Here is a 19,184-nt window from a genome sequence, read left to right as displayed (position 1 = left end):
AAAAATCATTGAAAATATGAAACAACTATATGATAAAGACTCATGGCATGTCACGTTTGTTTGTTTTGATTTTCATTATTATGGCTTACAGCTTGTAAAAAAAAAAAAAAAAATCAAAATCTATATTACATGAAATGGAAAATAATAATGATAATAAAAAAAGGTGGTTCCCCTCTTCAGGTCGGTGGGGAGGCCTTGCCTCAAGTGGAGGAGTTCAAGTATCTCGGGGTCTTGTTCACGAGTGGGGGACGGATGGAGCGTGAGATGGACAGACGGATCGGTGCGGTGTCAGCAGTGATGCGGTCGCTGTATCGGTCTGTCGTGGTGAAGAGGGAGCTGAGTCGGGGCAAAGCTCTCGATTGACCAATCGATCTACGTTCCCACCCTCACCTATGGTCATGAGATTTGGGTCATGACCGAAAGGACAAGATCGCGAATACAAGCGGCCGAAATGAGTTTCCTTCGCAGGGTGGCTGGGCGCACCCTCCGAGATCGGGTGAGGAGCTCGGTTACCCGGGAGGAGCTCGGAGTAGAGTCGCTGCTCCTTCACGTCGAAAGGAGCAGCTGAGGTGGCTCGGGCATCTGTTCCGGATGCCTCCTGGTCGCCTCCCGCGGGAGGTGTTCCAGGCATGTCCTAGTGGGACAAGGCCTCGTGGAAGGCCCAGGACACGGTGGTGGGACTATGTCTCCGAGCTGGCCTGGTGTCGCCTCGGGGTCAGAACAGCTGGAGGAGGTGTGTGTGGACCGGGAAGTTTGGGCATCTCTGCTGAGACTGCTGCCCCCGCGACCCGGCCCCGGATAAAGTGGAAGAAAATGGATGGATATTTTAAACAGAGAAATGTCGGCCCTCTGAAAACTATAATCATGCATAAGTACTTGCTTGGTTTGGGCGTTTTACTTGAACGACTGCCTTAATGCGATTGCCTGGATGCTCTCAGCCTGTGGCTCTGCTGAGGTGTTATGGAAAACCAGGATGCTTCAACCAGAGGAATCACTTTTGAATGGCCTTTTCCTGACAGTCCTCTCCAGAATGAGCTCATCCCTGAGGCTTGTGCACCTTTTTCTTCCACACTTTCCTCTTCCATTTAACTTTCTGCTTTGATCCAGCACTTTGAGAACATCTAACTTCTTTTGCTATGACCTTTTGAGGTTTCCCTCGTTATGGAGAGTGTCAAATATTGTTTCTGGTTTCCTGCACAACTGTCAGGTCAGCAGTCTTCCCCATGATGGTGAAACCACAGAGACCATTTAAAGCCTCAGGGAGACTTTGCAGATTTTGGATTCATTAGCATGTCTTTACGGCTCCATCGACTTACTCCATGTTTGCAACTGAAACGGGTGTGGAGACAAAACTTCTCTAGCCCCTAAAAATGGGGTCCTTTTAATGCGGAAAAAGTCGATATTTGCGAGTATTTGACCTTGTTGTGACCCAGCAGGTTACCATGGCGCCTTTACTTTCTATCACAGTGGTCTCTAGGATCAAGTGGAAGGTTTTCTCTGCTGCCGGATCCTCTAACCAGAAAACCCACAAAACAGTTGATCCTAGGGCGTTGTACCGGCCTCCGTGATGGAAAGTAAAGGTGTCATGCTAACCACTCATTCAGCCGCTGGGTCAGTACAAGGTCAAACACGCACAAATATCAACTTTTATTTGTATAAAAAGTTACATAGTGCACCTTTAACATCACCATATGCTTTTCACAAAATGAAGTTCCCATGCCCGACTCTGTATGAGAGTCCAAGTATTCACAGTGATCTCTGAGCCAGTTTATCTTCAAAAAGAAAAGCACATTAGTAATTGGTCAAGTAGAAAAAGGATGTTGGAGTTGAATGCACAGGAAAAAGATGGCACAGAGGGGAAAAACGTTGGAAACCACTAATAGTTTTCCTTTTACAAGTGGAAAAAGAAGGGAATTTATTTGCAAGGTAATGTGGCTTGTGCTTCACAGCTAGAAGGTCCCAGGTTCGATTCCCACCTGGACGGGGCCTTTCTGTGTGGAGATTGCATGTTCTCCCCGTGTCTGTGTTGGTTTCCTCCGGTTTCCCCTACCACTAAAAACATGTATAATAGGTTAATACTCCAGCCAGGTCACTCTGACCATCAGCTGGCCCTACATCAGGAGAGGGGTCACCGGGTGTACCGTCGCCCACTGCTCCTTAGGGGTCGCCCCAGCGGCGTTAGCATTTAGCCTCTCCCTCTCTCCACTATAGCTCCAAAACAGGTCAAGATAGAAGCTACCAAGCTCTTCCACGTTTTCCCTATTTAAATATGGTTACGTGAAATGTAACACTACAAAGTATAATTACACAAAATTAAAGGCAAGGCAAGGCAAGGCAAGTTTATTTGTAGAGCACAATTCATACACAAGGCAATTCAAAGTGCTTCACAGTTGCATAAATACAAGAAAACAAATAGAATCAATAAACAATGTGGATTTTCTAAGCGGATAAAAGGGGGAACTATATTGTAAGGAGTAATAATACCAGGAGTAGTTCGAAATCCGTGTAACACACATAGTGTAACACTTCACGTAACCATATTTAAATAGGGAAAACATGGAAGAGCTTGGTAGCTTCTATCTTGACCTGTTTTGGAGCTATAGAGGAGAGAGGGAGAGGCTAAATGCTAACGCCGTCTGCGCTGTGTTTACGTGACTGAAGGCACGGGTGAAGATCAGACAGGTCCTAAAGAACTCGTCAAAGCTAAGGTAAGAACATATCTCAGTATGTAAAAACGGTGGCCTATTCCTTTAAAGCAAATATGTATTTTGTTCATTATTCGTTTATTTTTGTAATAAAATTGGTATTGATGCATCTCTCCCTGGAATAATGCACACAAAGTATGTTCAAAAACATTTATTCAAAAATGACTCTCCCCTCACCCGTCCCCAATTAAGTCCAAATGAGTAATCCATCATTTAAAGCTCAGTGACTGAATTCTGAAAGTTCTGAGCTTGAGGTAGGAAATGTCACCAAGTTTGTATTGTGTCCATGCAGCTTAAGGCAACTCTGGTTCCATTGTGATTCTAAACCCTTTTCAGAGCAGCTGCAGACACTACTTAAACAGTGAGGTGTTTGTCAGAGGGATGGAGGAGGTCACATGTTGCTGACGTGGTCCACCATGGTGTCTGTAGAGCTCCAGCCCTGCAGTTGCAGATTACAGTAGGGGGCCAGGCTGCTGACCGCTGACCTCCATCTGTCGGGGTCCCGGTCCCCAGGGTTCCTCCGGAGGTTCAAGGTCAGTCTACGGTTCGGTCTGAGAGCTCCCAGCCGATGAGAGAACTCCAACAGCTCACCCGGCTGGATGAAGTTAGAGCTGCTTAGAACACATGTCAAAGCAGAGGTGAGTGGAAGTAAGAGAAACAAACATGTCACTTTGAAATTAGTGTCGTTTCAGGACAATTGACAGTGGTGTTTGGTCTCAGTTTAAAGAAGAAAAGGGGCTGGTGCTAATGCAATACTACAGATATTGATTGTAAAGCAGTGTTGCGTATTGATCTCGCTGGCGTTACCTGAGGTCGACACGCTCCAGTGAGCTGTTTGGGAGTCCAGAGAATAGCTGGGCCAATATGGGAACATGCCTCGCTGCAGACGGACCAGAAACACAGCTTTTACACAGACATCAGCGGTGTTGATTAAAGGTGCATGCAACTTTTAATGTGAAAAAAAGTTGATATTTGTGCATATATTTGTGAAATATTAATTCAAATCATTAACATGGTTTGGCAAATAAAAAAATCTTTGAATATTTGACCATTCAGTGACCAAGCAGCTTTATGCCGCATTTACTTTCCATCCCGGGGCCTCTTTTTTAGGGTTCCTGGTAGGTTTTCTAGATGGAATGGGCAGCTGCTCTAGTCTCGCCAACCAGACTCCGCTTCTTTACAGAAGAGGGTCTGGCAACACTCCATTGTGCGCTTTCAAAGAAAGTGACGCAGCGATATGGAGCCTACCGACCAATCAGAGCAGCTCCCTGAACGGGCGTCACGTTGTTGCACCTTTGTTTTGTAGTTTTTCAACACAAGCAACCACTTCACGTAATGCTCCGGTTTGCTTGTATTCTGAAGTTTTTCTGACATAAACGACAGAAGTCATTTACTGAACTCCGTGTGGCAGGAGCGCCATTGTTAATGTCCGAATTTCTGTCGTCACATCCGCCATGTTCTCATTGGCTGCTCTGCGCTTCGGTTTTCCCACATTAGTCCCGCCTCAAGCAGTAGCTTTTCTACGACAGGGTCGCCAGACTAGTCTCCTGTTTATTAATTAATAAACATCGGAGATTAGTCTGGATGCCAGGCTTAAAGAAGATTAAAGAAGGCGTGCACGGCTACTGGTCCACTGTTTTTTCTGCTCTTTCATCTGTTTTGAATAAGAAACAGTGTTGTATTGGCAGACATGTTACTGAAAAGGCTTCCTGCAGCTTGTTCCTGCGTCATATCCATCGTTTCTCTAATTGAAACTGTCACCGATGGTTTTATTGATTGACACATTGATGGACAAATGAAATTGTTCACACCAAAGACCAAGGACATGTTGCTAGACTTCCGCAAGGCGCCCCCTAGTGGCACTAACACTGCAGTCCTGAATACAAGTACCTCGGGACTATTACTGACAAGGACTTGCACTTTGAGTCCAACACTGATGCCATCTGCAAAAAGATGCAGCAAAGACTGTTCTTTTTAAGAAAAATGAATTATTTTTGAGTTTGTAATGTCCTCATGACTATGTTTTACCAGCGTTTTATTGAGTCAGTTTTAACATTTTGTTTTGTGTCTTGGTTTGGTCTTGCTGTCAGTTGGTCAAAGTAGCAGGTAAAGTCATTGGTGCACAGCAGACTCAGCTGCAGGACCTTTACAGCCGAAGGGTTGTGTGTAAAGCCCAACAGATAATGAAGTGTCTGGACCATCCGCTCTTTCAGGAGTTTAACTTACTCTTTTATTCCAGAGGTTGTTGCTCAGATAAATGATCTTATGTCACTCAGCAAGGAAGCTGCAGCACCTTAGGCTTTGTCCGATTTCATGCTGATTCAGCTTCAGAGCCAGACTCATGATGGCTGTGACTGTATGATCAGACAGAGGTCTTATTGTGCTTTGGTTTTGTTTTTCTGAATCATGTGTGGACACCTGCTTTATAATAATTTCCTTCGGGACAGTAATAAAGTTGAACCTTGAACCTTGAATTGGTTGATGCCGTCTGTCAATCAGACCCACCGGGAAATCACTGAGATCACACCCTCCTCTCACGTACCAGAAACCCTAAAAAACGATTGGTTCTCGAGCATCCTACGGGCCACCAGGACGAAAGTAAAGGCTGTACCACACAGCCGCTGGGTCACTGAATAATACTAATACTTTATTCAACCTTTAAGTGGTGTGTGCAGCTTGTTACAGAATTAGATTCATGAAATGTGCTCTCCTATGTGGTTGTGTGAAGTGTTACAGATGTGGTTGTGTAAAGTGTTACAGATGTGCCGTGTTACTGATGCATTCCAGGGCTGTGTTACCGATGCGGTTGTGTGCCAGGCTGAGCCGACGCAGACTCCTGTGGTTAGACAGGGCAGTGGTCAGCCGCTCCAAACTCTCTTCTTTATTGGTCCATTTCTCCAGCAGTCGGCAGTCCTTCAGACTCAGGTCTGGGGAAAACAAGCTCTGCTTTAGAGAGAATTTTAATAAACATTTTTGTATTCCATTTTCAAAATAGGACAGGGTGGGAATGTACAAATCAAAGCTTACATGAATAGAATTCCCATCATTGACAGATTTGTTTTGAAATATCAAGACTCATGTCAAAACTACAAATGTTTTCTCCAAAGCACTGCAGCCACTCTTTTTATCTTTATTGCACACATGAATGCAAATAAAGTATGTTCTCCTAGCTCTCAAGTGCATCTATATTTTAATGTTTAAGAATGGTAATCCAACTGAGACAGAGTGGTTAGTTCCAGTGCTTGTTTACCTGTGAGCCGGCAGCGCTTGAGCAGGAGAAGGATGTACTCCAGAGAGTCTGACAAGTTCACGTCCTCCAAATGCAGACTTACAAGGCTCCCACAGGACTCTGAGGAAGCAACCAGAACATAGTTTTAAATGGCAAGGCAAGGCAAGGCAAGTTTATTTGTAGAGCACAATTCATACACAAGGCAATTCAAAGTGCTTCACAGTTGCATAAATACAAGAAAACAAATAGAATCAATAAAAACATCAACATAAAATGAATCAATTACAGTAAAAGGCGAAAGTGCAGATAAAATACTTTCAGTCATATGCATGTAGCAATTCTCTTTTACTGTCCAGTTAATCATCAAATAATATAATTTATATTACATGGCTTCATTGACTCAGGGCTCTTTGAATCACTGACATCAATCTCAGACACATGTGATAATTAGTTTGTCAGGTAAGGGAAAAACAGAAAAGGGGCTAGACGGAGTTTAAAAATAATAAAAAAAAATATATATTTTCCTCTCCCTACATGTTCCAGCAATGTCCTAAAAACATCCTGCACTGTCACTAAAAAAGTTGTTCATTTTGGTCCAAAATGCTGTCATGCACAAGCTTAATATAGAAACTGCAGTTACGCGTAAGACCAGAGATGGCATTAGTGAGTATAAAAATTACAACTTGTATCTAGTCCCTTGAAGCAGACCACCATTTTCCAGCAATAAGGGAAAGAAAAAGGATCTCTCTGCTGATGAAAAGCGTGAAATAGTTAAACGCCTTGGACTAGGTATGAAAACGATATTTCACAAAATATCATCATACTGGTAAGAGATTTGTGGCTGATTCAGAGCACACAAGGGTTTGTGCAGATAAAGGCACAATGAGGGCGGTCTCTGCAAGACAAATACATCAGATTAATATGTCTGGGTCTGAGCTCGGGTGTGAGAGCAGCAGTTACCGGACAGAGTGGTCAGGAGTCGGCCGTACGAGGCTTCACTCTGCAGCCTCAGTCCGGACACATGGAGGGTGTGGAGCTGGGGACAACGCCGGACCAGGGAGGAGATCAGGAGCCCGGGGACGAGCTGTTGGTTCAGGCTGATTCTGAGCCTCTGCAGGGGAAACTCTGTCGTAAACAACAGTCAGCACAGCAAATTAGAGACGCCACCGGGCAGCAGCAGGGTTTGAACTTAAGAACAAGGTCCAGGTGTGAAATCACGCGCTTAAAAAATCACAGCGTCAATTCAAACTTGATACACACGACTCAGAAAATCTAGTGCACACTCTTTCTTTATAGGTTTCCTGAAGAGTCGGCCTTGCTTTACTGTGAACTATTTTGAGGAGGCTTAGACAAGATTGCCCCGTAACCCGAGGGCTGTTGGTGCGACTCCTTCACCGTGTGCTTTGATTTCTGTATTAACTGTGTGTTTTGGATCAGGAGGTTTGGGTCTGTTGATGAACTATTTGGTTGGGAAATCCCCGTCTTCCTGATGAGGTTGTTGTTGGTGGTAGAGTTCGACCTCAAACTCAAAGGTTGGTGGGTCGAGCTCTCATACTGGCGGCGCAGTATTTCAAAGGAAACAAAAACAATATTACAAGGTGGGAAACATGTCCAGAAATGAGATAGACTTATTATCAGTGTTAAATTTCGTCGACTAAAATATTTAGTCTTACTTTTAGTCAAAGTGATATTTTTGACGACTAAAATTGGACTAAAACTAAATTAAAAGTTTTTCATGAGACTAAAACTATGACTAAAATGTCCAGATATTTTAGTCGACTAAAATAAGACTAAATAAAAATGAAAAGGAGAGACTAAAATCATCCAAACTTCTATTGAGAGTCTGAAAGAGCCTCAGATCATGTAAATACTCTACCAAAGGATCAGCTCTGAGCTTTGTTCATGTGGAGCAGCTCCATGAAGCAGAGGAACAAGATTAAATATGATTATAATGAATATTATAAATGCAAAGTCGACTAAATTAGTCTTAAATTTAGTCGACTAAATTGACATGCAATTTTAGTCGACTAAAACTAGACTAAAATTGAAGATATTTTTTTGACTAAAACTAGACTAAAATCAAATTACACTTTTGTCAAAAGACTAAGACTAAAACTAAATTAAAATATGTTGTCAAAATTAACACTGCTTATTATCATAATTAAAAAAAGTTCATTTAAAACAAGCCTTCACCAAAACAACTTCAACACCTAATGCCACAATATTAAAGATGAAAAGAAGTGCTTTCGTAGGAAGGGTGCGTGTGTTTTTGTTTTGTTTATTTACAGGGAAACATGGAGCTGTCCGTGGTACTGTCCACACACGGGAGTGAACATCGCACCAGCAGAGGGCGCCCTGACCCCAACACCACATGAACACGCCTCCAGAAGGACATGGGCTGTATGCAAGCGAGTGACACATGACCTAATGGGGATGTAGTAAGAGAGGAAGGACAGCAGCCTCCGGAGAGTTCACTTGGAAGTCACACGATACTGGCGTCATAGAGGAGCTCCAGCTGAGGTTTGACAGTACAGCAGTGGTGTCATTCTGATGTCTGTCATTCTGATGTCTGCTCCATGTGCTGACAGAGAGACTGTGGAGGCAAGGACACAACAACAGTGTGCAGGAGCCGGATTTCAAACTCCCGCCTTCAGATCATGAGGCGACCCGCTCTACCATCTGCGCCATGAGTAGTGAATACATCTATAAACTGCTCTGAAGTTTTCCAATGAAGCACTTTTTACAAACTAATTAAATAAACCTATGTAAATATGGAGTGTTTGTATAGTGTCTTGTATTCAAAGCTTATTGAGAAAGTATTGGGGGTTCAGAATAATTGACTTTTATTTTACGTGCGGTATAATAGAAATAGAAGAGCAGAGACTCCCCAAATAAGGGACAGGGAAAAACAAAGGATTTTTTTTTTCTAGTTGCACCACTATTACATTTCTCTCATTGACCAGTTTAACATACCGTGTTGTACAGGTCATATAGTTGTGAGCAATAAAAGTCAAGATCCTTGTTTTAGCAAACAAACAGTGGTAGTAGGGCTTGTTCAGGAGTCACAGTCATCTGTTATTAACTGTATTTAAGACTAGAGATCATTTGACTTAGGGTGCTTTCACACCTGTTGGTCCGGTAAAGTGGTTTGGTTGGGCCCAAAAGTTATTACAATGTTGCAATTCTCAACAAGTTTGGTTCTCATTCACACCAGTGTTTTTTGCAAACGAGCCAACCCCTGTAGATGTTATATATCCCCCCACTCATGTGGCGGCGCTATTTACAAAATACCGTGTTTTGGGTGACGTAGGTGAAAGCTGATTGGCGCAGGGTGTATTGCTGTCGAAGATTTTTGGTTTTAATGCGGCACTGTTCAATTGAACGCTGGAAACCGCGTTCTCTCGTTGGTTTACTGAAAATTGCGAAGATTTCTGCGTTTTTGTGGGTGCTCGACAGTTGAGCAATAATGTGCTCATCTGCCCATATTTCTATGAGGCACTGTACCTCTTCTTTCGACCATGTTTGTCCCAGATTCATCTCCAGCGTCGCCTCCAAAACAAACTTGTGTAAACAAAGTTAGCGCTTCCCAAAACACACCGCGCAGCTTGCTACGGAAGCTTCGTTGGACCAAAAAGGCTGCTACGTGACAGAGCAGGTCTGACTCGAGGCTGGTCAGTGTTCTCACCAGCAGCGAACCGGACTGGAGTCCACATGGAACCGGACCGAGACCACCGTCTGTAGGTGGTCTCGGTCCGGTTCTTTAGTCCGGACCCAATTAAACTGGTCTGCTTTCACACCAGCTCAAACGAACCGTACTTGCAGGTGTTCTGGACTCCAGTCCGTTTTAAGTGGACCAAATGATGTAGGTGTGAAAGCGCCCTTAGGTGTATCACACTATCAAAGACATAATTTAGTCCAATTTACTGGGGCAGTCACCAGGCAGAAAAAATTTAAACAGATGCCGATACCTGTAACATACTTTTTTCAGCATTTGTCATCTAGTACCAGAAAACAGAACAATAAACTAAATGAGGAGCTTAACTCAAAAAATCAAAAATTAAATCAAAGAGTGTCATGGTGAGTGGACATCCAACCATCCATCCAACTTACGGCATTGACTCCTGGACCCCTGGACAGTCGAGTGTCCCAGGACGTTGTGGACCTCTGCAGACAGGCCCAGCAGGCGGGGGCAGGCCTCCAGCAGCCGCTCCAGCAGTGACGGGCAGGGGAGAGTGCAGATATTGAGCTCAGTCAGACCCCCATCGGGACACCGGCTCCGCTCCTGTAAGGCACCAGCCAAGTCCAGAGCAGAGGACTGGGTGAAGGTGCCTGCACAGAGACGGGAGACAGATCGGACACAATGGACACAGACAACAGCGCGTCATACCAGGGGGCGTGGCCTAGAGAGGGGAAAGGAAGTGTGTTCGAGGAAGCATTACTCCCCTGTGGGTGAAACGGAAGCTCTCGCCCACTGAATTTAACTGGCAGAGATCGTCGAGAACTTCCATTTCATTACATCAGAAAAAAACTGTGTATATGTTTGCTTGTCAGCTTTTTATTCTGTCCCTTTTATATAGTTTATAAATATACTATATATATTAAGTAAAAATGTAGGCAGCCTAAGATGTATTTTTCTATATTGTGAGAGCAGAATATACTGTACATGGTTCACTCAGTGGCTAATCTACAAGCTGCTGGTGCGTTAATCTGTGTTTTAAGACCCAGAAAATGATTAATTAGGCCTAATCCTGAGCATGTTTATTTTGTCCAAAAAAAAAATCATTGAAGCCCAGTTTAACCCCTTAACGCCTATTGGTGCAAATTGACGACATACCTCTTCTTGCCAGACTGTGGCTAAAATAAGGCATGTTTTCCCTTGATACCTGTTTGCACATCCAGGCCGTACCTAGGAACGTTTTGCGAGCACTAGTTTCTCGTAGGACCGGTCAGAGAAGGAACCACAAGCGGGTCATGGTAGCTATTTAGCGGAAATAGCATTTCTGCAAATCGAGGCAGCAACTTTGATGAAATCTTCAAATGTAAATTGAGTTGTGCTAAAATAAAATTATGTAGCAGCTCCTCGTTTCCATCTTTAGATTATTGAGTGGAATGAACTTCGTGTGATGGATTTTCTTTTTTGTTATTTGAAGATTTCAGTACGTTGTAAATCGGCAACATCAGGCCATAAAGGCAAACTGCAGTAGCTCCATCTGGTGGCCACAGTGACTGCATTATAGTAGTATTTAGATTTATTACAGTGCTAAACGTTTTTTAGAACATGCCATTTTAGTGAAATTCTATAATCATTGTAACAACAACATACAAGGATATAAAAAAAAAAGTTATCTCTTTTTTTACACAGAACAAAATGAAACCGTTGGTGTTGTTTGCAAACCGACCACCAAGTGGATCTATTGGACCACAAACAAGAGTTCCACTTCTGAAAATAATGTGCAATTATAGTATAATTTGCAAATAAGTAATGGTAAATAGAGGTATCTGATGTACAATGTATTATAAAACCTCAGGAAAGGGAGCAAAATATGATAATCATACAAACTGTAGATATTTTGTAGATAAATTGTCTGCACCTTTATAAAGGGCTTTTTTTCCTCCTCCCTACATCAGGTGATGAAAGCACCATGATGCCCTTCCTGTTTCCAGTGCTGCTGTTGCAGGACGGCATCAGCTGCTCAAAATCAACACTTTACAAGTATTTAGTGAAAAGCGTTTGCTCTGTTTACTGTTCTAATATTCTAACCTGAATACACAAGTGCTCAGTGCATCTTACAGTGCATTTACATTTGTAATCATTCAGAACAAATACATTCTGTCATTTTAATACATTTACAACTTTTGCCCGTTGTTGTCAATCTACAACATACCAAAAATTACATTTATGCCTGTTGTTGCCGATTTGCAACATACCTAAAACTCTATCTGTACTATGTGCGACATAAAAATTAACAATCTCCACTTAATTTAGCATCAGCTTGAAAGCAAAAACACTGATGATATATTTTTTATATAATTGGAAATACATTCAGGCGTTAAGGGGTTGGCCATGAGAAGAACCACATACATCCTCAAGCACTTGTGTTTGATGAAGGGATGCACTCACCAATGCTGTGAAGGCTGAGTCGCCTCAGGGAGCTCCAGGAGGGCAGGGCACTGAGCAGCACTTTCAGACAGTCCGTGTTGCACTGAGTCAACTCCAGGACCTCAATGGGGCGATGTGGGCAGGCTTTCGAGTGCCCCCGGTCCCCCCAACAGTCACCCTGAGCGTCAGATTCTTCCACACCATCCGTTGCCCCACCGTCCTCGCCCTCAGTCCCACAGTCCAGTCTGGGACGTTTGGATGCAGGGCCCTGGAGTTCCTCGCTGGAGCCGCTGGGCCCACTACACCCAGCCGTCATGTCCGTCGCCTGGGAGCCGTGCCTGTGCAGTATCCAGGCCAGGGTGAGGGAGCAGCGGGCTTCCAACACCACAGTCCTGGCCTGTCCATGGTCGAGCAGCCGGTGGAGCACCAGCACAGCCGGCTGGTTCACAGCTTTGATCACACATTTAGTAAGTAACAATAATTAGTCATACTGTTCTCCAAGACCAGGCTCAGACAACTACCATCTCAAGAGCCACGAGCAAGCACTAGCAGTAAAGTCAAATTACAGGCTCACACAGTGGGTTCACACAATTTAGAAATATCTCAGATGAAGGACAGACGCCGATATGACACTTGGGTGAGGGACTGTTTTAAAGGTCATTAAGATAATTTGTGAATATTCCATAAACAAGACCTCTGACATCTGTGTTCAAAAACTGTATTTACAGATAATAACTGCCATGTTGTTTTTTTTCACATTTAAAAAACATTTTACATGACGTAAAGGCAATTTTTGTTTAAGCTCTCAAGACAATTATCCAGTCAGAAAGCAGAATGATCCCCTCAGTTTGGGTTGCCAGATCCCAACAAAACTAGTTTAGAAATCAAGTCCAAATTAGTGCTAAAGTTCTGACTCTGGAGCCGTGAAATGCAGTCAGAGGAGTCAGTCGTGAGGGGAAAAATAATAATAATGTAAACTAGATAGTCTCTTTTATAATACCACTAAGAGTACATACATCAAATGTTGAGCCGGTTCTTTCGAGGCTTGAGTAGCAACAGTAGCAGTTCTAAGGAAAAGATTCCTGGGTTTGAGTCCATGTCTATGTGGACTCTTCAGAAAGTTCTAACCTCATGTGAAGTTGAACCCAAACTAAAAGTATACTTAAGAACAGTTTAAAGTTCCATACGTTTGGAGGGGTCCAATCTGTGAGACACCGTCACGCTCTGGACGTGTCGCTCGAGCTGGTGCAGCACTGACCGCCACTCCGTGGTCAGTTTCCGTAGCGTCTCATGATTGTTCCGCAGGGCTAAGTACTTGGTGTATCTGGCAGCTTTGCCCAGGAACAAGGGAATGTCCAGACTGGAAATGGTTGAGCGGATATAGCGACTACCTGAGTCGTACAGGATGGAGAAGAAGAGACCGGACATCACCAGGAGTTTGGCACTCTCTTCTGAGTCCACCTTCACCTACAAAACAGACACTTTTACAGTCTGACTCCAAGTAGGGATAGTCAAAAGTCATTTCTAAGTACAAATAAGAAAAGCTGCACAACAGCCACCACTTGAAAAGAATCAACAACAAAAAAACTAGTTAATCAGAAAAAGCAGCAGCTGATTTTTTTTAAATAAGTCATGATACAATGAAGGAATTGTTTCAAAATAACTCGATCCAACCAATTTTGTTCTGCTGTATCAGGGGCTGGGTCTGCTCCAGATGTTCTGGGGAGCCCAAGGCGACACCAGGCCAGAGACATGACCTCTCCAGCGTGTCGTCCTGGGTCTTCTCCAGGGCCTCCTTCCAATAGGACATGCCAGGGCCTACTCCGAGCTCCTCCCGGGTAACTGAGCTCCTCACCCGATCTCGAAGGGTGCGCCCAGCCACCCTGTGATGGAAACTCATTTCGGCAGCTTGTATCCGCGATCTTGTCCTTTCAGTCATGATCCAGATCTCATGAACTAGATGAGGGTGGGAACGCACATTGACCGGTAAATCAAGCTCCCTCTTCACAAAAGTCCGATGCAGCGACCACATCACTCTCGACGCCGCACCGATCCGTCCATCGATCTCACGCGCCATCCGTCCCTCACTGAGAACAAGATACTTGAACTCCTTCTCCTGAGGCAAGGACTCTCCACCGACCTGGAGCGGGTGCCGCCTTTTTCCCGCAGAGAACCATGGCCTCAGATTTAGAGGTGCTTATTTTCATCCCAGTTGCTTCAGACTCGGCTGCAAACCGCCCCAGTGCACACTGAAGGTCCTGATTTGATGAAGCCAACAGAAAAACATCATCTGCAGAGATGAGATCCTGAGGTTCCCAAACCCGACACCCTCCGGCCCCTGGTAGGATCGATACTTTCTAAACTCCACTTACACTGGACGAACAGCGCATGTACTTCAGGATATGACTCCAACCGCTGAGCGTGGACACTCCTGTAAGAGACAACATCACTTTAACTTTAGACCTGCTTTTAATGCTCCTGGCCAGTAATGCAGTACTCATGTACTTTCACATAACTAACCTTTAAGAAGAAATCGTACAACTCAAAGCATAAACTATGCTTTGTTTTAAACAGTTCAAGGCTTTGAAGTAACTTGTGTCTACTCCAGTGTTTTTCAACCACTAGTGTGCCGTGAGATATTGTCTGGTGTGCCTTGGGAAATTATCCAATCTCACCTAGTTGTTGTTTTTTTTTTTTTTTTAAACAAATGCATTATTATCCACAAATAATGCTATAGAGTGTCTATACTGTCTAGTGATTGGCAGAGTAATTAGTGATGTATTGAGGCATTGTGGCTAGTGAGACTATACGGTGTTCCTAGCCAAGACACTTTGATGAGAACATGTTCTGCTGGTAGTGTGCCTGTGATTATTTCAATGAAAAAAATGTGCCTTGGCTCAACAAAGGTTGAAAAACACTGGTCTACTCTTCTATTAGTAAAAAAGACGTTCTGAACAGAACTGAACAGTAGGGTTTCTTTTCTAGTTTTAGAAAGTGGACATACTACTTTGACTAAAACATAGACGATATAGTACAGTATATAGTGTAGTGATTTCACAAAACTAAAACTGGATGAGATGAGACAGTACCTCTGGTGTTGAGCGCAGGCTGCAGCTGGTCTAACTGACACACCGTGAGGTGAGGCTGCAGCTCCTCCAGGAGGTCACACGGGAGAACTGACACAGGGACAAGAGGGTAATGTTTTAGCAGCTTTGGTATTGATGAAATTAACATTAGAGAGGACGCTATCTGGAGAAAAAAAGAAGAAAGATAGACCTGACTTTACCGTTTCAGGCTAGAAAATGCTTAACAACATCAACAAGATCATTGTCCCTCATAAAAGATTATTTAACTGGCCGATGCCAGCAAGTCTTCTGTAACGGTTCTCTATCCAAAAGCTCTGGGATCCACTGTGGCCTGCCCCAGGGCAGTTGCCTGGGCCCCCTCCTTTTCTGATTGAATGATTTACCGTATGTATTGGATAAGTCGTCAGTTGTTCTGTACGCTGACGACTCTACTATGTATTATTCCAATTCTAATGTAAATGAAATATCAAAGGAACTGGAAAAGGAGTTGGAGCCGTTCTTCAATGGGTCAAAAACAACAACATGATTCTAAACGTCTCCAAAACTAGATGTATGCTTATTGCTAAATAGTAATACTCAGCTAATACTGAGAACTGAGAGCTCCATGTTGGAACAAGTGCTACAGATGAAACTTCTGGGAGTCACAGTGGATCACCATCTGTCATGGTCGCCTCACGTGGATCATGTGATCGGTAAAATGGGTAAAGCTACAGCTGTGGTCAGAAGGTGCTCATATTACATAACTCCAGCTATTAAAAAACTAGCAGTTCTGTCTTTTGTGTTATCACATCTGGAATATTGCTCCGTTATTTGGTCCGCTGCAAATAAAACTGACATAGCAAGACTTCAGGTGGTTCAGAACAGAGACAGAGACATTCCCTTTTACAAAACACTCACTTTGGGACACGGCACAAATTCCATGTCTGTCGCTGAAGCTGAGACAGAGCTCTATGTGTTAAGTGCTTCCGCAGACAGTGTTCGACTCTGTGTTTAGAGAGAAATGTCTGAAAAAGTAATGTGTTAGCAGCAACATTGGTAAATTGTTTAGGTCCTCACTGTGTTCGTCATTAGTCCCGCCCCACTCGGGAGCTTTAATATCCAGGAGAGTTTAGTTGCTCATGTAAACAGGGAAATGAATATACTGGTTTCTCTGATGCATCATATCCAGACTATTGTTAAAAAGGACAGGACTAATAACCAGGATATTCAAGCGTAGACACAGTAAATTGGTAAATAATTCAAAGACATTACAAATATGTCATACCATTTGTGATGAACCAGTTACAAATCAACAATATTTGCTGAACTACTCCTTGACAGTAGTATATTGTAAACATTTGTGGGAACACTTTTCATTTCAGAACATGTTTGTAGAAGTCTGTTAGGAGGTTTTCACATAAGAAGTACCAATGGAGTCGTAAAGGACTTCAAACTACGTCAAAAAAATGGGAGCCATTGATAGTAGAACCTGGAGTATTTCTGGAAATATTTAATCACAATGAACTGGATTTTTTTTTAAACGTAAAATACTGGAGCATTAGAACACACGATGTGATAGATTAACTTATCAGTAGTGACCTGGCAGAGTTTCAGCAGTTGGTCAATTGCTCTTTTCTTTTTTCTTTTTCCAAGTAGTGGAGCTAAATTTGTTTATGTCCTTGAGAATATTTTAATCTTATAAATCTATATGATGCAATCTTAGTATAAAGCATTTGTATAAATTTCATGAACTTCCAGGCTAGTTTTCAGGCATTTCTGTAAAGAATTGGGATGCTACAAATGAGTTTTAGTGGCTTCCTCTTTCATTGTCCAGAATATAAAATCAGGTCTGGAATGGTTAGGTTTAGAACAATGTTTTTGAGAGAGTAGTTTTTGAAATTGCCTGAGCTGGGGCAAGTGATCCAGACAGGAGACACACTCTGGCCTGACTGTCATACACCAAACAGATCAACTGCTCATACCTTTTCTATTAACTGAGGTGGTAACTGTACTCAACAGACAATTGTTGAGTAACTTACGATCTGGTGCAAGTACAGTGTAGCTAGCCTATCTCGAAGTGCATATTAATGATAATATCTCCCCTCCTCCTTTAACTCTGCAGCATTATGCTGATGCTGACTGCACTGACCTGCGGCAGTGTGCGCGGCCAGGGCACAGAAGTGCTCCCTCACGGCGCGGAAACATAGCAGCTTCAGGCTGGAGCTCGTCGCACTCCCATCGGCCATGTGCTCTACACTGACCCGCTCTCACTCTCCAGCACAGACGGGCACTCCGGCTCAGACTCTGATACAGCCTGAGTCTGAAGCACAGGAGAGTTGTTCAGCACCGCACAAACTCAGCTTCTACTTCCGCATTGACGTACGGAGGCGGGGCCATGGCGGGGCACGCAGCAGACGTCCAGTAAATAGGCTGTAAAAGAGTTAAAAGACAGGAACATAAAAGTTGGTGACCGGCAGTGCTTTAAGTGGACAAAAAGAAGTGCCGGTACTCTATTTTTTGCCCATATTTGTCCACCCGCCATGCCCTATGTCTGCATTATTATTATTATTATTATTATGATAATTATAATAATTATTATTATCATCATTATTATCATAATAAATCTCACGTCTGTGTCATGGCGTCGGCGTCGTTGGCGTCATTGCCATTGGCAACAGGCGCGCTATATAAACCGCAACTGGAACGTCATTTTTCACAGTCACTTTGACGCTCGACTGAGAGATTACACGAGAGGTCTGTACCGTCATTTCTCACCAAGTTTATGTCAGTTCTTGCTCATAGACACATTCAAAACGCTTTCTAACACTTTGTTTCTGTGCTTGTCTGTGTTTTTTTCAGATTTACAAACCAACGCTCAATTCTGATTGACCATGGCACCGAATCTGCAGCTCTTCCCTGGTGGTAAGTGTCTTTATAATACTGTATATCAACTAATATTGCAAAAATAGCTTGAATGTTCAATGTTAGTGCCCGTTTTGTCCGTGTGGGGGCAGTGCGGCTTTTGCTAATGCTAATGTTTTTTGTCAAAAGTGGTCAGGTTAAAGCTAATGAAACTGGTCAGGTTTAGTCACTTTCACTCGACGATTTCTTTTTTGTGCCTGGTTAATACCTGATAAAAATGGCTGACATTTATCAGTAGGAGTCCTAAGTAAAAAGTTATCGAGGCATTTGTTGGAAACATAAGGTAGTTTAGTTTCACGACGTCTTGTTGTGGTCAAAAGTGGTCAAGCTAACGGAACGGTCAGTCTTGAGAGCACTTGGTGACTTTCACTCGACGATTTCTTTTTTGTGCGTGGTTAATACCTGATAAAAATGGCTGACATTTATCAGTAGGAGTCTTAAGTAAAAAGTTATCGAGGCATTTGTTGGAAACATAAGGTAGTTTAGTTTCACGACGTCTTGTTGTGGTCAAAAGTGGTCAAGCTAACGGAACGGTCAGTCTTGAGAGCACTTGGTGACTTTCACTCGACGATTTCTTTTTTGTGCCTGATTAATACATGATAAAAATGGCTCACATTTATCAGTAGGAGTCTTAAGTAAAAAGTTATCGAGGCATTTGTTGGAAACATAAGGAAGTTTAGTTTCACGACGTCTTGTTGTGGTCAAAAGTGGTCAAGCTCACGAAACGGTCAGTCTTGAGAGCACTTGGTAACTTTCACTGGTCTATTTCTATTTTGGGCCTGGTTAATACCTGATAAAAATTGCTTGAATTTATCAGTAGGAGTCTTAAGTAAAACGTCATCAAGGAATTTGATGGAAAACTGAGGTAGTTTAGTTTCTGGGCGTCGAAAATCATCGTTGTTTGATGTAAACCTTTCCAGTCCAACATTCTAAACTGGTAGATTATTTCTCAGAAATGCATTTGCTTTGCTTCAAAGTAGATTAATATTGGTTCACTTTTGTTGTTAGGTTTGGATAGCATTACCAGGTGCCCTGTAAACTTACACCAGAGATGCCAGCCTGAGGTCAGTCATATTGAATTATTAACATGAATTGTTTATTACATTTGTTGGTGCCAGTGTTAATTTTGTGACTAAAATATATAGTCATAATTTTATTCAATG

The 19,184-nt window shown here is 43.0% G+C and overlaps 1 protein-coding gene across 1 annotated transcript; it reads right to left on the bottom strand.

Annotated features, from left to right (window-relative positions):
• Positions 1-3,050: 3,050 nt before the first annotated feature.
• On the bottom strand, positions 3,051-17,395 carry lrrc41 (leucine rich repeat containing 41). Its single transcript, XM_079580791.1, has 11 exons — positions 17,249-17,395; positions 15,124-15,210; positions 14,407-14,465; positions 13,222-13,501; positions 12,056-12,484; positions 10,045-10,263; positions 6,895-7,059; positions 5,956-6,054; positions 5,504-5,632; positions 3,513-3,585; positions 3,051-3,316 (listed from the first exon to the last, which is right to left on the bottom strand). Exons 1-11 carry the CDS (start codon positions 17,343-17,345, stop codon positions 3,097-3,099), a joined length of 1,857 nt encoding a protein of 618 aa, XP_079436917.1. The 5' UTR covers positions 17,346-17,395; the 3' UTR covers positions 3,051-3,096.
• Between the last annotated feature and the right edge of the window lie 1,789 nt (positions 17,396-19,184).

The sequence above is a fragment of the Gobius niger genome (assembly GCF_951799975.1).
Source record: "Gobius niger genome assembly, chromosome: 22".
Lineage (NCBI taxonomy): Eukaryota > Metazoa > Chordata > Actinopteri > Gobiiformes > Gobiidae > Gobius > Gobius niger.
Note: the sequence above shows the minus strand (reverse complement) of the source record. Positions and strands in the feature narration are given on the sequence as shown.

Coding starts and splice junctions, on each gene's coding strand:
- lrrc41 (XM_079580791.1), bottom strand. CDS start 17,345: ATGGCCGATGGGAGTGCGACGAGCTCCAGCCTGAAGCTGCTATGTTTC. Junction 15,211..17,248: donor GGCCGCGCACACTGCCGCAG/GTCAGTGCAGTC, acceptor TCCCTGTGTCAG/TTCTCCCGTGTGACCTCCTG. Junction 7,060..10,044: donor GGGGTCCAGGAGTCAATGCC/GTAAGTTGGATG, acceptor TGTTTACGACAG/AGTTTCCCCTGCAGAGGCTC.